This window comes from Pithys albifrons, chromosome 15 (genome assembly GCF_047495875.1).
Source record: "Pithys albifrons albifrons isolate INPA30051 chromosome 15, PitAlb_v1, whole genome shotgun sequence".
Taxonomy (NCBI): Eukaryota; Metazoa; Chordata; class Aves; order Passeriformes; family Thamnophilidae; genus Pithys; species Pithys albifrons.
This window is the reverse complement of record NC_092472.1, coordinates 15,311,023-15,326,190: the sequence shown is the minus strand read 5'-3', so window position 1 is coordinate 15,326,190 and position 15,168 is coordinate 15,311,023. Positions and strand designations below refer to the sequence as shown.

Here is a 15,168-nt window from a genome sequence, read left to right as displayed (position 1 = left end):
ACTGTGACCTCCAGTTTGGAAAACATCTACCATTCTGCTCAAAGCCACAGCCAAGAGGCAGTTTTGGGAGAGCTCGGCAACATACGCTGCAAAAAGGAGATAAGAATCTGGCATTTTCTATGCAAATATGAGCCTGAGTCCTGATTTACCTTCCCTGATGTGAGAGTAGATGTTACCAAGTCCAAGTTAGCTGCTTCTGATCAGAATGAAAAGCATTCCCCTGAGCAGATGTGTTGGCAAGGCACTAGGTAGCTTCATGTTACGGGTCTCTATCTCATCTTCGACTGTAACATTGGCTTCAGAAGGGTCATAGACTTTGTTTTCTGACTTCATGACTAATTTATTTTTCTTAGTTCCTCCTGCAGGCTCTTGGAACTCCTCAGTTTTGCCACAAACCACTGCTCTGAGAAGTTTTTCTAAACACTGTAAATTACCTTTGCACAAAAAGACTCAGTATTTTCCTGATTTACTGTCTCAAGGTCACATTATTAAAATCAAATGTAGCATCATAAAATAATTAAGCAGATTGATTTAGTGTATTACTGCAAGGGACAGGGGTGTGGTGTCAATCCAATAAATATGATGACCTCTTCAAACCTAAGTGGTTTGGTCCAGAACAGCATCCAGAACTTGAAAGCTGATACTAATTATCCACACTCCATCACACAAACCACAGTGTCACAACTCAAAAATCCCTGGCTGCAACATTTATGGATAAAACTCATGTTGGCATTTGGAGTAAAAGAAAAATCCATTTTCTTACAGTACCTACCCTCTACCTTGATGGTACCCAAACCTGTGTGATGATGTGTGCCATGGCAAACAGGGCAGCAAGTCACTTTCCAGGTAATCCTAACAGGCAATGCTCACCTAACTGACATTGGGAATAACATCTCTGTGAAAATGAGAACAACCTGTAAGAGTTCTGAGAGAGTCTTTCCTGTAGGAGCTCCTGAATGCCCAATCACAACTACAACTTCCACTGTAGGGTGGCAATCAAGATAATGAACAAAAATAACCCCATGAGGCCTTTTCATAGACTGTTCACACCAGTCACAGCTACTGGTTTATAATGAACCACCTAAACGTGGAGTTAATTCACATACATATGTTTAAACTTTCAAACAAGCTGCAATTCAGCTACTGACAGCTGAAGTCCCCCAGATGAATGGAGCTGGACTTACATTTGTTATTTGTGGAACTTCTTAGAGTCAGTTCAGCTTTAAAGTGAACATATTGAAATAAACTGATTTTAAATAATGAGCATTGGTGCCTGTGAATTATTTAATTTTCAAAAATCCAGCCAAATTCTACATTACTGAACTATCCCTCCTATCTAAAAATATGCTTTTTACTTTAAAAAGCATGATATTCTGAAGACAGGGTGCACCATTATTTCAATGTATTCAATCATCACTCTCTTTTTAACAGCTTGAATTAGACATCCTTTCAGGTTTTTATCCAACTGTCAGTTAGAAACCGATGGCATTTCTGCCCTTTCCTCTCATTAGGGACTTGCTGTTCTGTACCTGCAAATCTTCATCCCTCATCAGCCAGAGATAGGAGAGCAGAAATCTCATCCATAATAGTAGTATCATGTACATCCTATTAAAGAGGACAGATAACACATTCAACAGCGCCTCAGGGCCACAATTTCAAAGACATATGTAGTGCTGAAAGATGCAGGTGAAAGACTCCAGGGACTTTCCAAAGCCCCCAGCTGCAGAATTCCCATTGATTTCACTTACTCAAATGAAAAGTTGTTTAATGTATTTGTTCTGGAGTTGAAGGCTGGGAGATACATAATCCCACAGGCTAATTTTTGAAACTGATTCTCACTAATTTCAAAAGCAGGTAAATGACTAAATACTCAGATAAATCTAGCCCAGAGCGAGGCATAAATCCTTTTTAGGGTCTATGTCCCTTTGAAATAACAGCAGTTGGGCACTCACCTAGTTTGAGGAGATGGGGTTTATATTTCAGCCATATATCCATTACATGAATATATATAAATATTGCAATATCACATCTTTTACAGTAAGGGGATGGAAAGGAAATGAAAGATTTTTACCCCTGAAAATTGTCCAGAGATCAAAAAACATACGTTGTAGGCAAATTCTTCTGAAAAATAGACAAGGACGACGATTGCCAACATTAGAAAATGAGGTAGTTGAGGAATTGAGGGATATTATGGAGAAAGAAAGACAAAGAATACAAGAGAAAACTAAAATAAGGGCCTGACTGGGGAAAAAACCCCACAATTTGAAGAGCCTCATGAAAGCTGAAGACTTGAAGCCAAGATAGATGGAGCCAACACACTCAAAATCATTTGCAGTTGAGCTTCCTTGATGAGACTTAGCTATTTGGAATGACCAATCTGACTCTTCAGGAAGTTTGGAAGACATCCAGCCTGGATGTGACCCTAAACACAGGACTGTAGCAGCTGAAACGTTCATACTGGTCAATACTGCAGGCCCAGCCAGGTCAATGAGGGAGTCTCAGGTTTCTGCTCTTCCACAGCTGGCAGCAAATGTCCTGCTTAATCCTGGAAACTACTTTTAAGAGGGTTATGAAATGATCAGAGAACTTCAACACCAGGGCTGGCTACAATAACACCCACCTTAGAACAACAGAATAGTTTAGGTTGGAAAAGACCTCTAATATCATCAGGTCCAACCATCAACGCAGCACTGCCAAGGCCACCACTCAACCATGTCCCCAAGCACCAAATCCACACATCTAGGTCCCTCCAGATCACTGACAGAAATATCAAACACTGCTGGCCCCAGTCCTGAGCCCTGGGAAACACCCCTTTTGACTGGCCAGTATGTGGATTTGGTTCCATTCACCATCACTCATTGGATTTGACCATCCAGACAGTTTTGTTGCCCTGTGATCAGTGCACCCACCCAAGCCATTTAGCTCAATGACATCCAGTCAGCACCTTGTTCCTTGTCCCAAAGCATCCTGCAGTGAAATCCTTTTGTTTCCCAAGGACCAAGACAATTCCCCAATGCCACTCCCAGCCTTGCACTTTTCTAATATTTCCCAAACACGTGTACAACCAGTTAAAATCACTGGGGGTTTGAGACGCCTTCTTGCTGAAATGGAATTACCTTCCATGTTCTTGAGTAACTACAGAGCTACAAGATTCCACCCAGTCTCTCTCCTCTGTGGCACTGCTCCTGCATGCTATAAATACAAAATTAATTTGTGCAATGTGTGGGCTCTCACTTGGAAGTGCAGAGGACTGTGCAGGCTAATATCCTTCCCAGGAAAAAACACAGCATGACGTACAACTGAAAACAGTGCGAGCCAGAGGCAGCCGAGGGGCTCTAAAGAAAAAACAATGGAATATTTTCCAAAGGTGGACTGAACATCCTGTGGGGACTGAGCAGAGAAAAGAGAGGGGGTCAAGAGAAACTGGAGTTTTTGCCCAAGGAAGTGAGTGGAGGAGGCAAAGGGGATGGCACGAGGCCGAGCTCGCTGCAGCGAACGGCTGGCGCACAGTCAGGCGATACGTGGCTGCAGCCCAGCGTGTTAAAAATGCTCTGGCGTCTATCACCATTTGTTTGGGAGTGACTTCACTCCCAAACTTTGGGATAAATATTAGCCCAGCTCTTCAAGATAGCCAGCACACCCAGCCCCTGGGTTTTTTCTCACTTTATGGGGTTTAGGTGTGGACTGTAACACATCGCTTAAGCAGCACAAAACAGATTTTACTGAATTTACAGTCATTGCACTGGGCCTGAAAAGAAAAATAAATTGTTTTGATTGGGTTGGTGGTAGGGTTCCACCCAAGATCCCTGAGAAAAGTTAGTTAAGGACAACAGCTCATGCCATCATACACAAGGAAATCAGGCAAAGTGGGGAGAAGCAGCTGTGCTGGGAGTTGCTTCTGGAAAAGTGATGTCATGTCCCAGAAGAGAGGATTCACCTGGGATTTATTTAATTTCTGGAACCTCAGAAATTCAACTATTTGATCACCCTCTTATATCCAGTAAACACTTGTACTATTATTTTATTCAGTTACCATGCATTCTTGATTTTATGCTTATTACCTTGTTACTGTACAAAGCTAATTGATTCTATGCCTAATGTCTTGTTACCGTAGGAAGCTAATTGATTATATCCTAAAACCAACAAGGTACACACAATCTGATGGTTAGGGGAGGATCTTCCACCAGATTTAAAAATATAGCTGGAACTTTATGTAGCTGTCTCTTCTTCTTGAGTGACTCTGGAGCTACACTTTTCATTAAAAACACAACACAGGTCCCCAGCACTGCCTGCACTGACAAACCCTCTTGGCTCTCTGTACTGGAGCTGGAAATAGGAGTGGTCACCATCACCCATCCCTCTGCTAAAGTACAGGCTCCAGAAACCAGATGAATTTTGAAGAAGGAAAGAACAGGACAGCACTGATAACTGCCAAAGACTACCCAGAGGCCTTGGGGATTTCAAACATCTCCTTGAATTTGGCCACAAGGCATGGGACACATCCTGAGTCCCCTAAAGACACATTTCTACCTCAGAGCTCCCAGCAGAACAATTGCTGCCTATGCCAAGAGCTGCCGTGCCCTGTGGGTACAGTTACACAGGCTGCACTTTCTAAACCACTTGCAGAGACAGCATGCTTAGGAACTGTTATTTCTTGCAATTTGTGTGTTGGATGGCTTACTAAAATTAGGAAAAAGTATATTCCAGAGCTGGAACATTTATGGCTTCTTTACCATTGCTGTATATTTTAATTCTTAAAAATAGATTTAAGTGACATGATAAGTAAAGAGTCATGTTTAATCTATTTTGGCCTGTTCACCACATTCCTGGTTTGGCCTGTTTGGCTTGTTAATTTAGAGATGCATAAAACCATCTGTTTCACTGTAGACTTTGTTTTAAGCCTCAGAGGAAACAAACCACACAAATAAATGAAATTCACTATGTAATTTCTGTTAGAATGCATGTATTTACAGCCATCAGAGCAGACACCGAGGACCCCATAACTCTCATGTTAATGCAGGTTTTTAACTATTTACAATGCTGTTATAAAAAGTCAGTGCAACTGAATTTATATCACTCAAGGGACTGTCTTAAATTGTATTCCACCTCTCATTTAAATGAAAAACAGTGATATTCTGCACATTGCTAAAAGACTGTAATAAAGAAAGAAAAAACCCCAAGCTTCATAATTAAAAAAATATATCTTGGAAAAACTATATCCCAGGCAAATGTACCTAATAGCCTGGATTTCTGTCTCTGTGGTTTGTAAAGCCAAAGGAGCCACCGACATGCTCATCCTTTTGACACGACTGCAAACTTGAGCAGTCAGACTCCATTTGTCAAAAACAGAGCAGACCCACAATTTTTTACTCAACACTGTTTCACTGAGAACACACATTCACTGAACCTAAAGTTTCTTTCACAAGTGTGTGTTACTGAGAAAAGACTCCTGTTCCAGATGAGAAGGAAGAAAGCCATTCCCAGATGAGCTGCCTACGAAGAGGCTACAACTCACTTTTATTTTTGGGCATAAGAATAAAATATATTTTGATTTTGATCTGTAATATTGATGATTTTTCAAGACTTGATTCTTTTCCTACAAAACAGTGTCCTTGCTTACTGGCTGGGGTACTAGAGGGCCGCTGTGTTTGCAGCACTGGTATTTAGAAATAGAAAATTTCAAATATAATATTCCCTAGTGTATCCTTTCAACACTACTACACTATACAGTCAGTTGCACAGACCACGGTTTTGAAGATTAAATATTTAACTAAGGAAACCTAAAGATGTCATTCATGCAGTAAATACTTAATCAATTTAAGAAAGTTCAGTGTTTCACTGAGTAACATTTTACTGCAGGGTGAAAAAAGAAGTGAGGAGGTACCCTGGGACCTAAAGTGGCTATTGAGTAATCAAAGAACTCATCTTAGGAGTTTTAAAAATGTAAAAAACTCAACTGAAATTTCTAATAGAATCTTATTTGAAGACGGTTCTCCAAACCATGTTCCTCAGCAGGGAGCTCAGGTTAAGGGACTATACAGCTAAAACATAATGACTTCCAAAAACCTGAGCCCCTGACCTTGTGCCTGCCCCCACCAAAGCACATAAGCAGGACTTTGAACATTTTACTGTTCCCATACTCAGCTTCTTTCTCAGTCCCTTTTTCTTTTTTCCCTTCTTCCCTTTTGGACTTTCTGAAAGCGGCCTGGATTTCCCTCCTGGAGTTACTTTATCCACTGCCACAAGAAAAATTTGTTATGTCTTCTTCAAATGGCCAACCCAACCTACATTCCCGTCCCTTTCAGCGCCTCCCACAGGGCACTTTGTGGGGTTGTACTCACAATATTCATCAAGGTCAGCAGGTACTTCTGAACGTGTTCTTTGCCGTGGAACTGAACAACTGAGTCATCAACCCCCAGAAGGACTTCAATGTTGTAATCGTCCTCCGCCGCGTGCCTTCGGTGGCGCTGCCTCGATCTGTGCACTTGGTCTGCCACAAGGCTCAACGCGCTGTCGAGATTATCCAAATTAGTGAGGTTAGCAGCTGAAACCAAACAGACAAACAAGGCATCAACCAAGAGAGGTTCAGGCTCAGGTTTCAGCTAAGTTGGGATAAATTTGAAGTAGCAGCATTTGTGATGTTCTGTGTGTTATATAACAGCATTAGTTTCACTTGATGTCAATTAGAAGTGGCCTAAATGAGAGAGAAACATGACCCAAAATGTTTTTACTTTGCAAAACAAAAGCAATGCTTTCTAGTCAGTAATATTGCATAATAAATGCAAGCCCCAAAAGGCAGCAAGTCATGCCAAAGTCTTGATGAGAAGAATGGAGTTGTTTGCAGTAAAATACTTGTTGCTTAGAAGTACTTCTTACAAAAATACACTGTTCAGGGTCCTGTGCTACCCAGAGCTGCCTCCATTTCAGAGAAATTAAAGATAGACAGTGTACTTCAAAATCTGCTCTTTCTGCCTACAGACTCCATTTTCAAGGACAGTGCAGTTGCCAATACAGTATTTTTCTATCCAGGCAGGTAGTAACAAACCAGTCCCCCCAGCTTCGACTTGTTAGCTCCTTTCCTAGATACACACATGCAATCCAACAATAGTGACATGGATCCTATTCATCATTACAAAACAGTACCACATTTTAATGAGATTAATTAATTTATAGCTATGTTCACAATTTTTTAAACAGCTTTTCTTCCTTCCTTCCAAATTTGCCACGTCGCTTTGTATTATTGTGTGTCAAAGACCAAACCATGAGGCACAACAGTAGCTACTTCCTTACTAACAATTTCTAACAGTCTCTGTGATATGAAATGCATGTTCTCTGACAGGATGGGACATGGTTATTGTGGCACCTATCTACTAAAAATTAACATGAAAACATGAAATCTTGACATTTTACCCTAAAGAATAACAATGCTTAACGTTAATATCATTATTATCATTTGCATTACAAGAGCCCTGAAAGCCCCACCAAGAACGTCTTGATTTTAACAGATGTCAGGAAAGACTCACTCAGAGAGATGAGGAAAGGCAGTAAGAGGGCTGTGGCTTGAGTAAAGACTCCCAGTGCCTCATTCACAGAAATTTAGTGGGAAGCAAAGGGAAGAAGCCAAAACCATCACCTTCAAACCAGAAATAAGAAACAACTCTTGGAAATGTTACAACAGCGGATTCTCCACCTTCATTTATTGAAGTTTTCACATCAAAACTGGCTGCTTGGGAAGGGACAAATGAGTCACCAGATCACTGGGTTCATTACAAGAACAGCTGTGCTCTTGCCTGAAGACCTGCTGCCTCAGTCTGCTGTGTCAGCAGGTCCTGGGCCATGTGCAGCCTGAGCAGAATCCCCACAACTCCCACTGGGGTGGCAACAACAATCCCACCTGCACAGCCTCCGGCTGCCAGGAAGGACACACACCAGGCAGTGCTTCTTTCTGCCCCGGGTCTCGGTGCCTCGAGTGGTGAGCAGCTTGTCTCTCTGCTGCCAGGACAGACCTCCAGTTAAAGGACAGTCCTTGAAAGACTCCACTTCTTACCATTTCTCCACCAAGATTCACGGACACACTTGTCCTCAGAGCCACAGCTGCAGCCACTGCACGGCACTGGCAGGGCTTTCCTCACTCACTGGGCAGAGAGACGGTCCCTCATGGTGGTCCTACATCCCCCATGGAGCCACAACATTATTCTCATGGCACAGAAGCATTTAGTGCAGCTAATAAGTACAACCACCCCAATCCCATTGCCAGCCTCAAGGTTCCCAACAGTTTCTGCTCCTGGGGCCACAATTTTTTCATATTAGTCTGGTCAGAATCTATGATTCAGCATGAAAATTCCCTCTTCACGCAGAGCCCAGATGTCACTCGCAGGTGTACCAGGGAGGGTGAATGGGTCTGGCCTGGCAGCAATGGAGACAGTTCTTTATCAGGGCTCCAAACCTGCCAAGCAGCCAACTCCAGCCCTGCCTCTTGGTTTGCTTCACCAGGAAAACTTCAGTGTTAAAACTTCCCTGCTAGCGCCCTGAGGTAATGACCAAGTTGTCACACTGGTCTCAGGGGACTCTCAGTAGGACTGTGGGGCAATCATATATTCATGATCTGTAAGGCAAGTCACAGTTACTGTAAAATTTGACCATAAATCTTAAAAGCTCTCTAGAAAAGAAAGCCTATGCTGCCAGGAGCTGGAGGTCATGTCCTCTCTCTGCTGTTCACAAAAACCTACAGCAATCAGCAGCAAGTCCAAAGCTATCAGAGCTGCCATTGCAGAACAGCAGAGCTGGGCAGGGAGGAGAGCCTGAGCCCTGCACTGACTGCAGACAGGCAGCTCTGCTGGTTGGGGGGCTGTTATTTGGGTGGGTGGTTGGCTGTCAAGATGTCTTGAGCTCTTGTGCTTTCATCTCTTTCCCTTATGTGTCAAAGTCAAACTAACTCCGAGTGCAGCGTCTTTTTTCCTGCTGTGAGTAAATCAGCCAGAGGCAAAATGTGATCCTACCATCCTGCAGTGAAAACTGTCTGTCCTCCCTCTTTGCTCCTCACTTCATCACTGTCACACTACAGCCCTCAGAGTCCTGCCAGCTCCTGAGAAAAGTTACCAGGAGGTTCCCTGGAAGTCATCTCACTGCCAGTAGGCGCCAACCAACTGCTTTAAATTTTCTTTGGAGCATAAAAGTTCCCCACACACACAGTTACCTTCACCCCTCAAGTGTTTCCCTCTCAAGACAACATGCCCAGTGGGCACTGGTATCTCAGGGGCACCAACACAATGTGCTTCCCAGCAGAGAGAAAGCCACACTGACTCCAGCTGGCACTGGAACCATCCCAAGAGCAGCAGCATGGCTCAAAACATTTACAACAGTAGCTGTGAGATTTCTGGTTCACATCCCAGCGTCCCACTGAGCGTCCTTTCCCAAAGGGTCTCCCAGGACAGGCAGGGATGCTCCACACACGCCTGACCACAGATCCCACAGAGTCCTCCTGCAGTCTCTCTCTCCTCTGCCTCTCAGTCTCTCGGATGATGAATTGTTGGATTTGCTGGACCATGCTGTGTTATTCCCATGTTGGATTTGCTCCTAAATGACAGCTACATCCAAATGAAATTAATACCCACATCTTTCCAAAAAGGAAGGGAAACAAAGTTGCATCTGTAGTAAATGAGTCATTTGTGCTGTTTTGGCATCTCAATTTTCCTTGGTTAACATCAGTAACTTTGCTGTATCATTGTGCTCTTAACAACATGCTAGAAAAGCTCAAGAGAAAAACTCAAAGAGCTAAATAAGACACCAAATTCCTCCATGATATTTTCCATTCTATCTTCCTTCTGATCACCCCACAATTTGCATAAAAGTCATCTCAAACTGCACTGTGTTTTACTAAATCATCCCAAGACTTCTCCATCAGCTATTCATTTTCAGCAACTTTTGCCAAATCAGCCACTAATTATTGGTGCCAACTTTGTTCTCCATCTCCCAAGAGCAAACACTTGGTGTTTGGGGGTCTTAACAATAGCCTGTGTTGAAATCTTCTTGCTCCTGCTAGAAAAAAATCACATTTCTGAAAATTAACTATTGAGAGACAAGAGTCTATTTTTCTCTTATGCTGCTCATCCAGAATAAATCAAAGGATATCAGCACTCTACCAGTTCATCCAAAAATCCATCAAATCCCCTCTTTTTTTCTGAAGCCAGCTAAAACCTCCGTGATATCTCAGTGATCTAACACTGCAGACTCTCTTCCAGTGAAGGAATAAAATGCCCAAGTTGTCAATTAGTTTTGCCTTTGCAGGTTTTCAGAAGAAATCGCCATCTGCAACAGTTTGGGATAACACCACCTTATTTTCTGGGACTTTTTGCCCTGCTCATTAATGTTTGATATCATGTGCTTTATGGAAACCTAATTACATGACATCTCCTTATTCTGTCTTACCCATCATGGCAGGCGAAGCTCCAACAGATGCTCTGAGTTACTGAAGCATGAACACACTGCCTGCCATGAAAACCGCCCTCCCTGTGTTTTCTGTCACTCCCTTTAGGACATCCAACAAAACACAGTTGCTGGCTCATGATCTAGTGTTGTTTTTTTCATGACCCCTTTCAAAAAGGCTCGGGGAAATACAACTGCATCTACAGCTCTTAAAGAGGCCCTTACAAAACAACTGCACTTTAACAGTACCAGATTTAGGGTTCCCCAGTCTCACAGCAGCAATATTGTCCTAATAAAGCAGTTTCTAATTCTTACCTCCTCTTTCTGATAGGGAGAAGGGAACTTGCTGGCAAGCCCAGAGCAGAGCCTGGGATGGGCAGCTGGGAAACTGAACTGCGTGTCATGTTCACAGCTGTCATCTGGGGCTTGTCAGCACAGCAATGAGCTGGAATTTCTTTTCAAACCTGAGTGTGCAGCATTCAGAGCAGCCAGTCACCATTGAAATGCAGCTGGTTTGCTTTTGTGGGCACTTCATCTGTCAGCGTGGGAGCAGACAGACACCTGAGCCGACTGCTGAGCACCTTCTCTGCAGCCACACAAGGATCAGCACTTTTGATGCTCATCTCTATTCCTGTGACACCCTCCTGAAGGGACTCCCAGCTACCCATTACTTTCTGCAAACCACCAGCTTTTTTGTGGTTGTTTTCTTCCTTTTCACCCCAGTGACTCTGACTGAGCACCAGTGAAGGCCAGTTGGAACCTGCTCCACTGTGGGGGCCAATATATCTGGATGGCACAGAACCACAGGGCACCCAGCCCTGTTCAGCTGCACCACAGCTGCTGGTAGTGCCACTCCAAGCCTGGGACTGCAATCCCAGCAGAGGCATGAAGCCATCCACCACGTGGTGCTGCAATCACAGGAGGAACAGGCTGTGTGGCAGCAAGGCAGAAGGAGACACCTAAAGAAGGTGGACTTGCTTTAGCTCTCAACTTCCCACTGCTCAAGTGCATCTGCACCTCTGGAAAAATACCAAATGCCCTCAACAGCTTGACAGAGAACTGCTCTTTTGGGAACGGCACCTTAAATCCCAAGAAACCTTTCTGCAATGCTCCCTGCCACTCACATGCTGAAGGCTTCTCTTGTGTCAGTCCTCTGGGATCGACTCCCTAATTAGCCCCCAATTAGCCTTTTCATGTATTCTACCACAACCCTCATTTGTCCTCCACGGTAAATTAAAGCCCAACCCATGGAAGTTGTAGTCAACAATGAACAGTCATCAAATCTTGCTTTTTATCCCCTAGTGATTTTTTTTCCTCCAATTTTTAAGTTCCTCAAATTGGGGTTTTGTTTTTCATTCCAGTTGCACACAATTGTGATGTGTTTTATTCATTTGCTAGTCAATATTTTAATTTCTTTAAAAACTTATTTCTGCTGCTTTTATAGCCCTATTCACCTCCCTCCTTGCTTTCTGTTTTGTTTCCAAAATGTCCTCTACTTGTCTTTCTTCTCCCCTTAACCATCCTGCTCAGCTACACTGGTCTTTCATAATTTATAAATCCCTTTCCCATACTACAGTCTGCATTTGGACCCTTCTGCCATAGATCACTCATAAGGAAACTGGGTAAAGCCAGCAAGGAATTAAAATGGGAGAGAGCTCCTGTGAGGTGAAAGCAAATGAAGAACTGTCTAAACAAGAGTGAATCCCACACAGTGCCCTGGGTACATGACACAAAGATAGCCCTGGTTCAAAGGCATTCCCAGGAGGAAACGGCCTCAATGCAATTTTAACTTGGAGCTCCATTTTCACGGGGTTCTTGTGATTTCCTGAATCACAGGTTAACACAGTGGCTGCTACTTGGTAAATCCTTAACCAAAAGCAATTCTTGCAGCAGAACTGTCTTGGGGGGTGGGATCAAATCCTTCCTCTTCCATTTCTTTACATAAACCAAAAGAAGGACCACACCAACAGACTAAAGACCAGCCATGCACCAAGCATCTCACCAAGGTTACAAATCCCTGTCCTGTCCTTATCTGCAAAGAAACAGCCATTTAAAAGGAAACTTCTGGGCTGCATGCCTTGCTGACCATTGATCTCATTACAAGCTCCCTGCCTCTGTGCTTATGGTAATGATGTTTCTAGTCAAATCACATTTTAACACAGCCTGCTCCACCTTTCCTCTGGCCAGGGAGAGTTTGCCACAAGTGTTGAGGCAAGCTGTGCTAGGTCTCAGTTTCCAGGTGTGGGAAGGGCAACAGGAGGCAGATGAACTCCCACTGGAATGATCCAGTCCTGGCATTTGAAATCGGGAGGAGTTCAAAGTAAGGGTTGGACTTTATGATCTTGGAGGTCTTTTCCAACCCAATCGATTCTATGATTCTACTTAACAGTATTTCATATACCGTCTAGTTGGGTCTTTACAGAGTAATTCTTGTAAACTTCTTGGGGCAGAACAACTGTCCCACATTTGCAAAGTGAAAGCACATTCTTACAAACACACAGGCACAGGCAACATTCCTTTTCCTTGTCACCCATGCAACAGCACAGTGACCTTAAATCTCAGGACATGCTCAAGTGCCTGCCTGGATCATAAAGTAACAGAATGGTTTGGGTTGGAAGGGATCTTAAAACCCATCTTGCCACCCCCCTGCCATGGACAGGGACACCTTCCACCAGCCCAGGTTGCTCCAAGCCCTGTCCAACCTGGTCCTGGACACTTCCAGGGATGGGGCAGCCACAGCTTCTCTGGGCATTCTATGCCAGGGCCTGCCCACCCTCACAGGGAAGAATTTCTTTCTAATATGCAATCAAAACCTAGATCAGAGAAACAGTTACAAAGAATAACAAAGCTGAAACCTACTGAACTGACAAAATAGAGAACTTCCAAAACTGAAAAATAAAAATAGCCTTTTCCAAAGGATAAACCAATTAGCACAGTGACAATGGCCAGGTGGATGCAGTGGCAAATGGCCAGGCCAGAGGCACTAAGAATAACCACAGTCAGATGTTGCCGGGGAGATCTTTTCTGGCAAGTCATAACAAAGAAAAAAGGTATTACAATACCAAAAAGAAAAGTTGGAATCTAAATTGATCTCATCACGGCCAGAGTCGCACAATGAATAACACAAAGATGAGAGATAATTGCACTGTTAAAAGATTAAGTGAGAGCGAGGGAATAGAATACCTCAGGCTAAACCTTTTTTTTTCTAATGGTGAAACATTGTGTTAAAATTTCAACTTTCATATTCCAACATAATAGTCAAAAGGGGAAATGAAAGAAACAGCAAACCAGCCAGGCAAACCAGTCTGTGTGACCTGGTTGAAAATAGAGCTCTCTGAAAACTGAACACAAAATTTTTCCAACAGCAAAACTTACCCTTTGGCAAATTTTCAGCTATCAGCCTTACTAATGCAAACACAGGTTTCACAATTTAGCACCAAATAATGCATGAACAAGATGTTACAAACTCAGCGCTTAAAAGCAAACTCAAAAAGGGGCAAAAAAATCTACTCTAGAATATTAATTTATGGGCCAGATTCTAAGTTTCACTGACTTAACTGACTGCACCTGGGAAATGCTCTCTTGCAAATATTTTGGCAGGTCATTTTAAAGTGGCCTGTACTGCAGAGCCTGTGACTTGCAAAACAAGGTGCTGGTTTAGTCCAGAGCTGGCCCGGGAAAACAGCTCCATCCCTGGAAGGTTCCTGGGCACGTGTGTGGGTTTGCTGTACAGAACTCCTGCGCAGCTACAAGGGGAGCTCTCAATCTCATTTGCAGCTAATCCATAATTAATTAAACTCCAGAGCTCAACCACATCCCCACGCAGCACTGGGCACAGATCCAAGAGTCCCACACAAAGTTCTGTGAGCCCCAGAGAGCCCACCTGAAGTCCCACAGGCAAAGGATCCGGAGCCGACTCACAACTTTCTTTTCCTGACCAGGTTTTAACAATGTGTTTATGGGCTATTTGAGTCCAAATCTGCCACCACGATACTCAAACGAGATACTCAAACTCCTATACCTATTCCAAGCATGATTGGATTACAGCAAATTAGCACATTAAGTAAGATGTCAAGTGACCCCCTGGCTTTGTAGGTGACATGTCCAACAATCCCACTTGCATTTTTAACAATGAAATGCCAAACCGTGATACAGGACCTGAATAACAACAGATGACACAGGATGGCAGTTGTCTTTCCATAAGCCAACTATTCTGCAAGAAGGGCAAATTAATTACAGTTGTCTTTCCATCAGCCAACTATTTTGCAAGAAGGGGAAATTAGTTTAACAAACTAATGTTAAAAAACCACATAGGTAAAATAAAATTTAAAAAAATAAACTCAAATTCCCAGCGAGGGCACGGGGCTGAGAATATGGAGAAAAGACAAAGAAATACATAAAATAACCATACATCATTGGAAATGCTACTGAAAAAATGATGGCTGAAGCAAACAGGCATCTTTCCAATGCTTTTTATCCATAACCTCAAGCTTTGCCTTTTGGTAACATTTCAAAGTGGAATTATCCCATCCTTTTAAAAGGGGAGTGCTTTCCTCATTTATAAAGTCTCACGAAGTTGTAAATTACACAACTGAATGTTCTCAATGTTAAGTAGAACATAATATAAATCTCATCAATGCAAATAATGTACTGCACAAATGACAATGCAAACAGCTCCTGTTTCCCACATAATCATCATGATCTTTTAATTAGACAAAGTAAACAGCAATTTCACCTGGTGAA

General features: G+C 43.0%; 1 protein-coding gene across 1 annotated transcript in view; it reads right to left on the bottom strand.

Moving 5' to 3' along the window:
- ADAMTS2 (ADAM metallopeptidase with thrombospondin type 1 motif 2) overlaps positions 1 to 15,168 on the bottom strand; it is a 173,662-nt gene that overhangs the window by 52,801 nt on the left and 105,693 nt on the right. The window contains exon 4 of the mRNA XM_071570373.1: positions 6,342 to 6,544. Coding sequence (XP_071426474.1) covers positions 6,342 to 6,544 — 203 coding nt within the window. The remainder of the gene's footprint in view (positions 1 to 6,341; positions 6,545 to 15,168) is intronic.